Source organism: Mauremys mutica, chromosome 10 (genome assembly GCF_020497125.1).
Source record: "Mauremys mutica isolate MM-2020 ecotype Southern chromosome 10, ASM2049712v1, whole genome shotgun sequence".
Classification (NCBI taxonomy): Eukaryota; Metazoa; Chordata; order Testudines; family Geoemydidae; genus Mauremys; species Mauremys mutica.
Genome location: NC_059081.1, coordinates 17,482,874 through 17,495,609, shown reverse-complemented (window position 1 = coordinate 17,495,609; position 12,736 = coordinate 17,482,874). Strand labels below are relative to the sequence as shown.

Sequence of the window (12,736 nt, the reverse complement as noted above, 5' to 3'; positions counted from 1 at the left end):
TATGCCATTATCTAAATCATTGATGAAGATATTGAACAGCTCTGGACCTAGAACTGATCTCTATGGGACCTCACTTGATATGCCTTTCCAGCTTGACAGCGACCCACTGATTATTACTATCTAGGAACATGTTTTCCTACCAGTTATGCACGCACCTTATAGTAGCTCCATATAAGCTGTATATCCCTAGCTTGTTTAGAAGGTCATGTGGAACAGTATCAAAAGCCTTACTAAAGTCAATATATACCACATCTACCACTTTTCCCCTATCCACAAGGCTTGTTACCTTGTCAAAGAAAGCTATTAGTTTGGTTTGGCATGATTTGTTCTTGAAAAATGTTACTTATCACCTTAATATCTTATAGGTGTTTGCAAACTGATTGCTTATTATTTGCTCCATTATCTTTCCTGGTACTAAAGTTAAGCTGACTAGTGTGTCATTCCCCAGGTTGTCCTTATTTCCCTTTTTATAGATTGGCATTATACTTGTCCTTTTTCAGTCCTCTGGAATCTTTCCCATCTTCCATGACTTTTCAAAGTCAATCGCTAATGGCTCAGATATCTCCTCAGTCAGCTCCTGGAGTATTCTAGGATATATTTCACCAGGCCCTGGTGATTTGAAGATACCTAACTTGTCTAAATAATTTTTAACTTGTTCTTTCCCTATTTTAGACTCATATCATACCTCATTTTCACTATCATTTACTATGTCAGATGTCCAACTGCTACTAAATCTTTTTGGTGAAAACTGAAAGAAAAGTCATGTATCACTTCTGCCTCCTCCCCTCCCCCCCATCGAGTAATGGGCCTACCCCTGTCCTTGGTCTTCCTCTTGCTTTCTAATGTATTTGTAGAATGTTTTCTTGTTACCCTTTGTTTCTAGAGCTAGTTTAATCTCATTTTGTGCCTTGGCCTTTCTAATTTTGCCCCTACATATTTGTGTTATTTGTTGATATCATCCTTTGTAATTTGACCTAGTTTCCACTTTTTTGTAGGACTCTTTTTGGCGTTTCAGATCATTGAAGGTCTTTGGGTTAAGCCAGGGTGGTCTCTTGCCATACTTCTTATCTTTCCTATGCAGTGGGACAGTTTACTCTCATGCCCTTAATAATAATAGCAGTTAGTGGCCTCAGTTCAGTTCCCAGTGGACATATATTTATACATCACGAAGGCCACCACAACTTGTAGCCCCAGTAAACTCAATAGGCCAGAGAGATTGAACTACCCATTCATCCTTAAAGATAGGTCTCTCCAGCTCAAGGCTGGGACAGTGTGTGAAAAGTATTGCCACTGACTGTGCAAGTGGTTAAACAGAGGTCCTCAGTCTCCAGTGTCACCTAGCAGCTGTGTTCTTGGGGAACCAGGGCACAGTACCCAGCCTGTCTGACTCCCCTCCCCCCCAAGGCCTCTGCTTGAACCAGAACTGCTCAGAAAACAGACTTACAAAAAGCAATGAAAAGGCAGTAGGAGACACACCTAAACCCCTGGGATAAGGATGACAGGATTAAGGAAACTCCCCTAGCCTCATTTGCATGGAAGATGGGACAAGGAGACATCTCCATTAGCATACAGAATGGAGAACAGAGATTCCAAGGCAAGAACTGCACTGAACTCTGGGACCAGAAAAGCAGGGAAACACTACATGATGGAGGAATCTCTGCTCCAGATGTTAATGAATCCACACCTGCACAGACCCAGCTCAGTAGTTATCAAACTAATTCTAGTGATAAATCCTTTATTGGTATCCAAGACAGTGAAGCTCCCTAATTGTATTGTGAGCTCCCTCCAAGGAACACAGCCCATAGCCAGAAATGATCAGCTCCCATTGGCTAGCCTGAACAAAACAACTTTGGTATACTCCCTTGAGCCATCAGTTCACACACAAACAAATCTAGTGTTCTCTCTGGAACCACTGTTTCTCTACAAAACCCCCTACCCATGCTCAAGTAAGTGTTTTGATGCCTGGATCCAAAATCTGCATCAGTTCCATTGAGACTTCATCTTCTCCTGACCGATCATGCTGGGGGCTCTGCCTGTCTCTAGCACTCCAGACCCTCAGTTACCACCACCACCTGAAACCCCTGATTGATTCAAGCTTCATGGAGTGGTGAGAATCCAGTTCTCTCTCTCTCCCTAGTTATAGCCTTCTGACCCTACTTGTGCGATCAATTATAGTTTTCTAAACCTGACTTTTATAATCAAATTTAAGTTAGATTTAATATTATAACTGTTCTGTTTGTTTGGCTCCCGTATGGTTATTACCTGGCAATAAATAATTTTCATGATAAAGCTGGTTGCTTCTCTCCCCCTCTCCCCCCGTGGGTGTTTATTTTGTTTCCTCGTTTGCTTTGCAGCAACACTCTTCTTGTCTAAGCTAAAAGATCCCGGCAGCTCCCAAAAATTCTGTGGGGTTTGCTCATCAAGTGGGTTACTACCAGAATAATTGTAATGTGAAAGTGGGGATAGAGACGTGCTGAACCTGGGACATATGGAGGGTGGCAGCTTGGAGGTGCTGTTCGATCCAGCCTGCTGAATCCAAGGGCCTATGGGGGTGGCAGATTGAAAGTGCTGCTCGACCCAGCCTACTGAGTCCAGGGACATAAAAGGCATCAGCTTGGGAGTGCTGAGTAACCTGATCCTCTCAGAGGCACTCTGTTAATGTGTGTGTTTGTCTGATTCTGGGGCTGGAAGAACCCAGCCCAGGGAACACAGGTCCTGCAGGATAGCGCCGTTGGGAGGGAACTTGCAGCAGGGATAAGTAGAGCTCCATATGAGAACAAAAGTGACACATGCAGTACATTGATAGAAGTACAGAAACCGCCCTCCCCAGAAGAGTAACTCTAATAAATGAGCATACCCCAAAGTAACAGGCAAAGCTGGTAACACCAGGACTGTCAATCCAACACCTTTCATGAGGACTAAGTTAGTGATTTTGTTTCATATTATAGAAGATGACACACACTACTTCAATTGAAAAAGTGAACTCAATTTGCTTGCTCCTACATTTATCATTTGATTTAAGGAGGTAAAAAGAACAAAGCACTCATAAGGAGCAAATGAGGAGATTGCGAAAGTAGCTTAGGTGGAATACACAATTTCAACAATATAACAATATTCTGAAATGCTACAATGCATCTCTGATATTCTGTGTCTTGCAGACTTTCAAAGGGGAGGAGAAAGATGGTTTAGAAAAGAAAGAGGCAATATACTCTTTATTCATTATTCTCCTAACAACAATGAAAGCCCCTGAGGAAGTAAAGTAATTTTGAACAGTTTAATTTTCAAATAAATTCAGTTCAGACTGGATAGTACTTAAGTCAGTATTTTATATATTTACTGCACATGTGCTACTCAGATGCTTTTGTTAAAGAGCTTCTGCAAATGGTCAGATAAGAGTAATACTTACTGGTAATGAACCCATGATGGACCAAGCGTTTTCTTAAACTGAGTAAGTCCCACAATATCAATGTAAATGAGTTCTACCACTTTATCTCCCTGGGTGGGGCAGCCAGATCTGTTACCTACAACCTTCTTCATAATCCTATCAAAAAAAAAGGGGGAGGGAGGGAGAAATATTTCAGCACCTTTCTGCATTCATGCGATATGCAATTTGTATTGATAATCCAATTACATTAAAAAAAATCACATTGATCAATTATTCTAATTTTGCAAAGACATTAACTGCATATGTGCAATTTTAATCTCTTACTGCTGAAAGCCAGTAAAACATTCTAAAAAGTTTACTGCAAAATGGATTAAGTACAGTAAAATAGATACTTCTTACAGTAGACTCTTGTCACTGAGCATTTTCTCTAGTCTAAACAGAGGTACAAATATAACCTGAGCAGCAATTTTCATAAAGCAAATGTGATATACTGAAGCAATTTGGATATCACTTCTAGTATTTTATTAACTGTTTTATTATATCAGAATTCACTATAATATGGTTTCATTGTATATATTGTAAAAATGAAAGCTACAGAAAAAAGGACAAATGCCCAGTCTTAAACCGGTGCATTATAAAAAGCATTAAAGCAGGACGAAGTGTCACTGAGACAAAAAATGAAAATTACTTTATTCTACAAGAGACTAATGTAAATTTAACTGAAACATGAGCATTTTCAGAGCACTTAACTGCATCAAAATTAATTTATTTAAGACTAAATAGCTGGATGCGGAGTGGGGATTTAAGCTAAAGGACATGGAATTAGAATAGTCAGTAATGTATCTTGCTGCAGATGTTTAAATCACCTGTAATGGTAAAAAATTAAGCTGCTTAGTTTGAATTTTCCAGCATTAATTTATGAAATCTCAGGAGGCTGCAGCTACAATGAAAACATATTATCCTTTTCACAGCGCATATATTTAGCTCATGAAAATAATCTTCTTATCTCCTGTTTAGTGAATTATCACTTTCATTTTCCTCTTCAAGAAATTATAGACAGTACTAATAGAGGCTTCAGGAGTTTACAATTTCTTTTTTATATTCTAGTTTCAAAATTGAAAATAATCTTCTTACTCCTTGAGCTCTGCCAGTGAAGATGAAATCCTAATGTCATGGCCCAGTAAGTAGAGAGATGTAATTAAATCACTCCATTGGACTAATTCACCAAGTGGGCCACCACTAAATGCATTCTCTGCGATCTTGAATCCAGATTCCTTTGTTAAAAGTCCCAAATGAACAAGGATCTGAAAAAGAAAGCCACATGTAAGCAGTAACAACATTAATTCTGCTACTAATTAACCCATGTACTTTATGTTGGTTCCTTCTTGCTCTCTCCACATTCCAACTCAAACACATTTGTTTTTTTAGCCAATTTAATCAAAGAACTATTACATTTCTCAATAGCCCCGCCACTCTACTAATTGCAATAGTACTACTTCATTGCTTTAGACCATTTTTACAAACCACTGGAGTGCCTTTTTTAATCTTTTACATCCTCAGGTATGATCTAAACAATATGATTACACAACAAGAAAATGCATTAAAAATGAGGGGAAGAAAACTGAGATGGAGAAAAAATATGATTCTATATATAAAAAGGCGTTTGCCTTTTTGTCCCAATAAAGTTTGAGATAAAAAAGATTATAACAAGGAAAACAGAAAATAAAATATTACAATTAACTCACATTTTATACAATATGTGAAGATAGCAGTTTCATCATTCAAACACTGGAATGTTAAGTAATTTCCATTAAAAATTAAAGGAATCTGAAGACTAATAAGACAAGATTAATTGCAGGACATGACAGTATTTCTTCTGCTCTTGGAGGATCATATTTTCTCATTAGGTGCCTGCACTAGCTCGACACTCCAGCTGAGAAGGAAACAACATGTTTCTCTCTGAGGCTACTTCACAGGACTGTACACACAAACCACTCTGGACTGCACAAGAGTGACAAGGGTGCTCCCCCACCCCAATGGAGGGAATTTTTCTCTGCAACTCTCCAGATCCTTTATGACCTTTGTAAATAAGCACTACAACCTGTATCATAACTGAGCACCAAGCGCTGTGAAGAACTATCATCCTACTTTGATGAGAAGATCATCTTGGCACATTCTCTAATAGCATGGATCTGCACCACCTATCCCTACCAACCAATAGCCCAGCTGCATTCCCACAGTTTAAACAGTTCACTCAAGAAGTTCTGGATACCCTAAGAATCTCGACCCAAGATAGTTATGAACAACTGGTACCATTCCTGACCAAAATAGTCAACATCTCAGAGAAGGAATCTTCCCTTCTTCCTTCAAACACAAAATAGTCAGACCAAAACTGAGCAAACTCAGGAGACATAGCCAACTATCACCCTATGTCAAACTTCCCATTTATCTTCATAGAGAAGTTAGCTAAAGGCCAACTACAAGATCAACTAATTGAAACTAATATTCTGGACCTGGAACAACCTGGCTTCAGGCCAGGACATGGAATTAAAATCATTTCAGTGGCACTCATGAATGGTCTCCTGTTAGTTGATTGAGGGCAACATCCATTCTAATCTTCCGGGTCATCTCCACAACATTTGACACAGTTGATTATGAAATACTGTTGTCTTGTCTGTGAGAGATGGCAGGAATCCAGGGCAATACACTGATATGGTCCGAGTCCTTCCTGGAGGGATCCACCCAACAAATAGGAATGGAAAACTGCATGTCATCCCACAAGGATGAGTTCCCTCTCTGGCCCTTTTCAACCACATACAACCACTAGGTGAACTGGTCAGACAACACTGACTCAAGTACCAGCAACATGAAGATGACACACAGCCCTACCTATTCTTCACCACACACGACCACAGCACTATCACCAAGTTTGGCTCAGAGATTAAGAGAAGTTGGCTGAAGCTGAACCTTAGCAGAAGTGATACTAGTTGACAGAGGAAAGCATTTTGAAGAATTGCAGACAAGTTCAAGTCTCCTTTAGTCTGCAACTGGTCAATTCAGTTTTTACTTTAGGAGTCCTCTTGGATATCTCACTGATAAACTCTCACATAGCAGGAATGCTTTCTATCATCTCTGATTAGCTAAAAGTCTCAATTCCATCCTGACAGATGATGACCTGGCCTCAGTTATTTATGTCAATCACCTCTCAGTTGGACTGCACAAATGTAATACACCTGGGCATGAAGCCTTCATTGCTTAAGAAATGCCAACTAGTATAAATTGCTGTAGAACATCTACTCAGCAACGCATCAGACCTGTCCACTGTTCTCAACACTGATTTCCCAGAGAATTTCAAATCACATTCAAGATCTCAGTCCTTATCTTCACGGCAATCCATAGCCTGGGCCCAGCATATCTAAAAGTCCATCCATCTAAAGCTCTGGGATGAAGACAGTGGTTGATAACTCCACTCCTCTGGTGCAATCTATAATGAGGGAAAATCTTGTCTCTGTGGACCAGTTTGAAACTGTGGCACAAACTCCCCCAATAACTAAAGACCATCACAACCCCCCACCACACACCTTTTTGCTCCAAGTATAAGGCATATTCTTTTGATTCTGCTTTCTCTAACACAAACACATAGCAACCCTGTATATTTAAAAAAATCCCACACCCTCCCTAACCCCTCTCCCCCAAAACCCGACCACACAAAATAATCTACTAGCCCCGCTGAGAACTTCTTGGAAACAGGAGTAAGAACAAATAAGAGAGTAAGTAATTTTTACCTCTTCCCCCTCAAGCACTGCTTAGATGACAAGCACACTTTCCAAAAGCTGTTAGGATTTCAGCTGCCAGAAGCAGTTAATAAAAAACTCACTTTTTTTCGTTTTCTTTTCTCCAGGTTTTGCTTTTCTGCAAGTGACTTAATTGCTTCAATCCAAGCATCAGCCATTCGTCTGATGCGCAACATCATCCATCGGAATTCTTCATGCCTTGACATCATTTTGTAGAGGAGATCAAAGTTGGTATGAATTTCAGCCTTCAATTAAACATTAAGTAATAAAATCAGAACTTCATACAGTGTAATTTTCTTCAGTGACAATCTGTCACACTTAAACACTTTGTGCTCCACATCCCCCATCCGTAAAATGAAGAAAAATATACCACCTATCTCACAGGTGGTTAAGGCTTTAATTAACACTTATAAAGTCTATAGAGACCTTTGGCTGGAAATCACTATCACTACAGAAGTGTCAGATATTTTTATTACTACCTTATAGCCTGGAAAAATACCAAAGTCACGAGTTTATGCAGAGCTCAGAAAGGATTTTTATTTGTACAGTATTGTAGTTCTGTTTTTGATTATGTGATTACAAAATGAGCCTAAGTGGCTCTACCTCAGATAATCTATGATTAAAATGCACTAGAAACAAAAGAGAAGTAGCCCCAAGGCACTATAATTATTTGTCATGAATGACCAAAGAAAGAAAAAGTTAGCCATGACAACATTAAGAAAGCAGCCTTAACTGGAAACAGTCCTTCTGCTAGAACAGATTAATCTAAGAACAACTGATTCTGCAGAATGGAGGCATCCTATATCCACTGTCAGGTTAACAATGTTCATATATAGGCCATCAATTACCTTAATATATACAGGTGCTTTACAATCAGACGATAATGGTTATAGCTCTGGAGCCAGTAGCGTAGCTAGCGGGGTTCAGTGGAAGCAGCAGTGGCAGCAACACGGCCGGAGGAGCCGTGGGGCGGCAGCGGCAGGCTGGTGCGGAAGCGGCACCTGCCGGCCGGCGCTGCCAGCAGCACAGCCGGAGGAGCCATGCGGGGGCAGCAGACGCGGCCGGAGGAGCGAGGGGGCCAGCTCCTCGGCTCAGGGCTCAGCGGCCAAGCGCTCCCCGCCCCTTGCTAATGCGGAGGGCAGGGGGAGGCAAAAGGGCCCCTGTGCCTTTAAGGCTGCCTGGCTGGCGAGCCCTGCATGGAGCGCGCCGAGCGCTGGGAGCAGGCCGGGGACAGGCGGTGGCGCAGGAGGGAAGGTGAGTGGGGGTTGTGTGTCCAGTCGGGGGGCGTGGCCAGAGGAGGAGCCAAGGGAGGGCACCTTTTTTATGTTTGCTCCCCCTACACTGAAAACCTGGCTATGCCACTGTCTGGAGCATATGAAGAAAAACCAAATTTTAGGAAGAATCAAAATGCTGACACAAAACTAAAATACAATCAAGTGTATGAGCCATTTGCTGAGACTCTGGCCCTTGATACATTATTGCTATGACTAGAGAAAGCTTGCAGTGCATAAATCCATCAATTTTTTTTAAATGGACAGTTTACACCAATTCTGAATGGCCACAGAAGATAGTCAGCACCTTTTTAACTTTATCCAGCAATATGAAGCCCTCAATTTTACAAATATTTGTATACGTGCTTAAACTTTATGCACTGCAAAAGCCCCATTAACTTAAATGGGACTACTCAGTGCACAAGTCTTTGTATGACTTGAACCCACAATTGTAACAATGCAATAATGGAGGAAAACTGCGTGAAATGCTGTTCACATGACCGAGTGTGTAGCCTCATTGGTAACTTTCTCCAAAGCAGTAGTTTGCATGGAAAGGAGGAATATGACTGGAGGACTCTAGTGTTAATATTCTTATTGGCATTTACATGGGTATAAGCTTCCAATTTTTGTCTGTGGTCTGATTCACAAACTGCTTCCTTGCCTATACAGTAAGTGATAAGCTGAACAATGAAAATGAATCTGTTGGACAATTTCACTGAACATTTAAATAGGTTTTAAGGCACAGCCAAAATCACCACTGCTCTCACCATTGCTTTTTGATCAGTTTCTTCATCAGGATTTTTTGCTCTCCAAGGTAAATGAGGACACCAGTTTTCAACCTGCAAAAATAATGGATGGAAAAGTTCTTTTGTTCTGCTTTCAACACGTGCAACTTTATCAAATTCTCTTGTATTTCATTTGTGTTCTACTTCTCTACAGCTCGATTGATGAATATGAAGTCAGCCTAAAACAAAGCCATTTGCTGTTATGATGTGTCTTCCCAGGAAAAGACATCAAAGATGCTTTGCAGTATAAATGGATACCAGGGAAAAACTTAAGATATAGAAAAAACTCTACTCATACCTTAAATATAGTTTATAGAAGATCATTTTCAATAGCTAGTTGCTTTTTATTAGGGAAAAAAGGAATAATAATAAAATAGTTTGGAATGTGTTACCCAGTTCTAAGGACATGGCTATAAAACCTATAGGGATGGATTTAAAAATAGGGTCAAGTATTCTACCCTGTACGTTTGAGTTCAGTGACCCCAACTTTCATGTTGATAACCCTGTTGATCCCTTAGCTGCAAGTATCCTTGCCCTCATCTCTTCATTTGCTGTGCAGCCCTGATTCAACTCTCCTGCTAGTCAAAGATCATTCACTTGGCTTGGTCTTCACCAGTCACTGTGCTCTCTTTTTCTCTGATTTCTGTGTTGCTGAGTTCTCTCTCTCTGACAATCACCCATTCTCTTTATCGTCATCCATCAACCCCTCCCGCAACACAGTCACATGACCTTTCCATGACTTCCAATCCCTCAGCATTGATCACTACTTGTCTGCTCTCAGCCTTCGTTCACCACCGTCCCTTACCTTCCTTCCAATGATATGGTTGTTGATGCTTTCCATGCTTCACTCTCCTCCACCCTTAACTCTTTTGCCTCTCCCCCATTGCAAAGTACGCCCTGCCAAGTGCCAACCCCCATTCCTGCCCCGCCCCCCACATCCACTTCCTCCAGTCCTGCTGTCATAATGCAGAGCATCACGGGTGGAAATCCTGTGATCAGACTGACTTCCTCAACTATAACTGTGTTCCTTCCTCCTTTGGTTCTGACACCCTCCTGGCTAAAAATATCACTTCTCTAGCTTAATTAAATCCCTCACTCATGGTAACAGACACCTTCAACTCATTCCTCAAACTTTCCCTTGCTCCTGCCTCCACTTCCCTCTCCGCACAGGATCTTGCTGACTTCTTCCAAGAGAAATTTGACAAAACAGGATGTGGCTCACCTTCCTTCGCCCCTCCCTACCTTCCTGCAACAACATCTTCTTCCTTCCATCACAGATACAGAAGTTTATCTGCTATCCTCCTCAAATCCCTCCACTTGCCCCACTGACCCCATTTCCATCTCCCATGAACCCATCCTCATCCCCTCCCTTACTTTTCTCCTTAACCTCTCCCACTCCTCTGGCTCTTTCTGTTCACAATACAATCATGCTTTAGTCTCTCCCATGTTAAAATCATCCCACCTTAGCCACCACCACCGCATCTCCCTTCTCCTCTTCATTTATAAACTCACTGACTGCACTGTCTACAATTGCTGTGTGGAATTCTCCTCCTCCTGAACCATCCTGTACCCTCTTTAACCTGGCATCCACCCCTTGCACTCACTGAGACCGCCCTGCCCTTAGGCACTGACTTCCCCTCTGTCCTGTGGGTGCTCAACCCCCCGGCCGCCCCTGTGCCACCATCATCGCCCTGCTCCAATTCCACCCTCTTCCTCCAAGTCCCTGCCCCTGCCCCGCCTCTTTACTGCCTCCTCCCCCGAGTGCGCCACATCCCCACTCCTCCCCCTCCCTCCTGGAAAGTCCTAAGCGCTGCTAAACAGCCGTTTAGTGACGGGCGGGAAGTGCTGGGGAAAGTGGGGATGCCGCAATCGGAGGAGGAGGAGGAGGGGGTGGGGTGGGGGGAGCTTGGCTGCTGGTGGTTGCGGCGCACCTGCCAATTTTTCCCCATGGGTGTTCCAGCCCCCACAGCACCCACGGCGTCGGCACCTATGGCCTTGCCATAGTCTCTAATGACCTCTTCCTAGCCAAAGGTCAGATCCGGTACTCCATCCTCAGCCATCTTCCTCTTGAAATCTTATCCTTCCCCTTGGCTTCTGTGACTCTTTCATTTCTTGATTTTCCTCCTACCTCTCCAATTACTCCTTCATCATGTCCTTTGCAGGATACTTCTCGTCTCTCTGTGAGGATTCCACAGAGCTTTATCCTTGGGACCTTATGAATCTTATGAATAAAGATCAAAGGACTGTTTCGATATTATTGGGATTGCAAAGAGTTACAAGGGATCTTTCCACTGAAGAGGCAAGAGGACAGCGTGACTTGTATCATGAATGGATGGATGACCATGGCCAAGCCTGGCTGGAATATGCTGGGGGGTATTTTGGGTGAGCTTTTGCTTTATATGACTTAATACCTAGTTAGATGCTGGAAAGCATGTTGTGATTTTATTTTCTATTTAACCCTTTGTTTCCATTAATTTGAAAAAGCAATGGGGATCCAAATACAGGCCCCAGTCTGTCCAGGTTAATGAAGCTACCCTTGAGACAGAAATTTGATTGAGGACCTAGAGAGGTCTGAGATGAAGATGATGCCTAAGTGACAGGCCAGAGGGTAGCATTGTTCACAGTGATCAAGAAAGAAGGTGGTAGGGAGAATTTGGAGGTGAAAATTAAGAGCTCAGTTTTAGCCATACGGAGCGTGAGCTGACTGCTAAACACTCCTCTGTCACCAATGAAGTCTCTGACTCAAGGGTAACCGCATTAACCTGGAGACACTGGGGCCTGTATTTGGATCCCCATATAACAATGAAGGAGAGAGGAAGCCTGTACTTTGATTCTAGGGAGAGAGATGAAAGCTGACACAGTCAAATCAGCCAGTCAGGAAGACTATATTAGTGGTTGCATGTTGACAGACTTGCGGAGTGCCAGGCACGGGTGTGAGAGACAAGAAGGAGGGTGTTTGTAATAGCAAAGGTGAGAGATGACAAAACAAGGATCAAGGTTTTGGAAGCTGGAACAGAGAGAAAGGGATGAATTTTGGAGATAATTAAAGAACCCCTGGGATTTAGCTTTGGCCAGAATATGCAGGAAAGAGGGAGAGCGGGATCAAAAGTGACACCAAGATCGTAGGCCTTGTTTTGCAGACAGACATTAACAAATCCCACCACTGACCCAAGCCAAAACTCATCCAGCAGAAAATCATTTTTAGAACTTGGTGAATACTGGCAACAGAGCAAAGGAAGCAGGATTGCGCACACACTAGGTATTCAGCAGCAGAGAACTGAACTTTTCTGTTAATGCTCTAGAAACGCCCAGTAAGCAAGTAAACAGTACCCTCTCCAATTCAGAAAGTGGCACCAGACAATTTTCCCATATTAGAGAACCTTGCTCCTCAGTTCAAAGGGCTGTAGGTGCCATCTTTATGGTGGGAGAGAGAAATCAGGCCACATTCAAAGTTTTAAGTTGACATGCTGAGCTCTGGGAAAAGAAAGGAGTCCACAAGAA

At 42.3% G+C, this 12,736-nt stretch overlaps 1 protein-coding gene across 1 annotated transcript in view; it reads right to left on the bottom strand.

Moving 5' to 3' along the window:
• The window catches only part of MGAT5 (alpha-1,6-mannosylglycoprotein 6-beta-N-acetylglucosaminyltransferase), a 148,473-nt gene that overhangs the window by 72,203 nt on the left and 63,534 nt on the right, over positions 1-12,736 (bottom strand). The window contains exons 5-8 of the mRNA XM_045032711.1: positions 9,218-9,289; positions 7,263-7,424; positions 4,520-4,689; positions 3,407-3,541 (exon numbers count right to left, since the gene is read on the bottom strand). Of these exons, the coding sequence (XP_044888646.1) occupies positions 3,407-3,541; positions 4,520-4,689; positions 7,263-7,424; positions 9,218-9,289 (539 nt within the window). The remainder of the gene's footprint in view (positions 1-3,406; positions 3,542-4,519; positions 4,690-7,262; positions 7,425-9,217; positions 9,290-12,736) is intronic.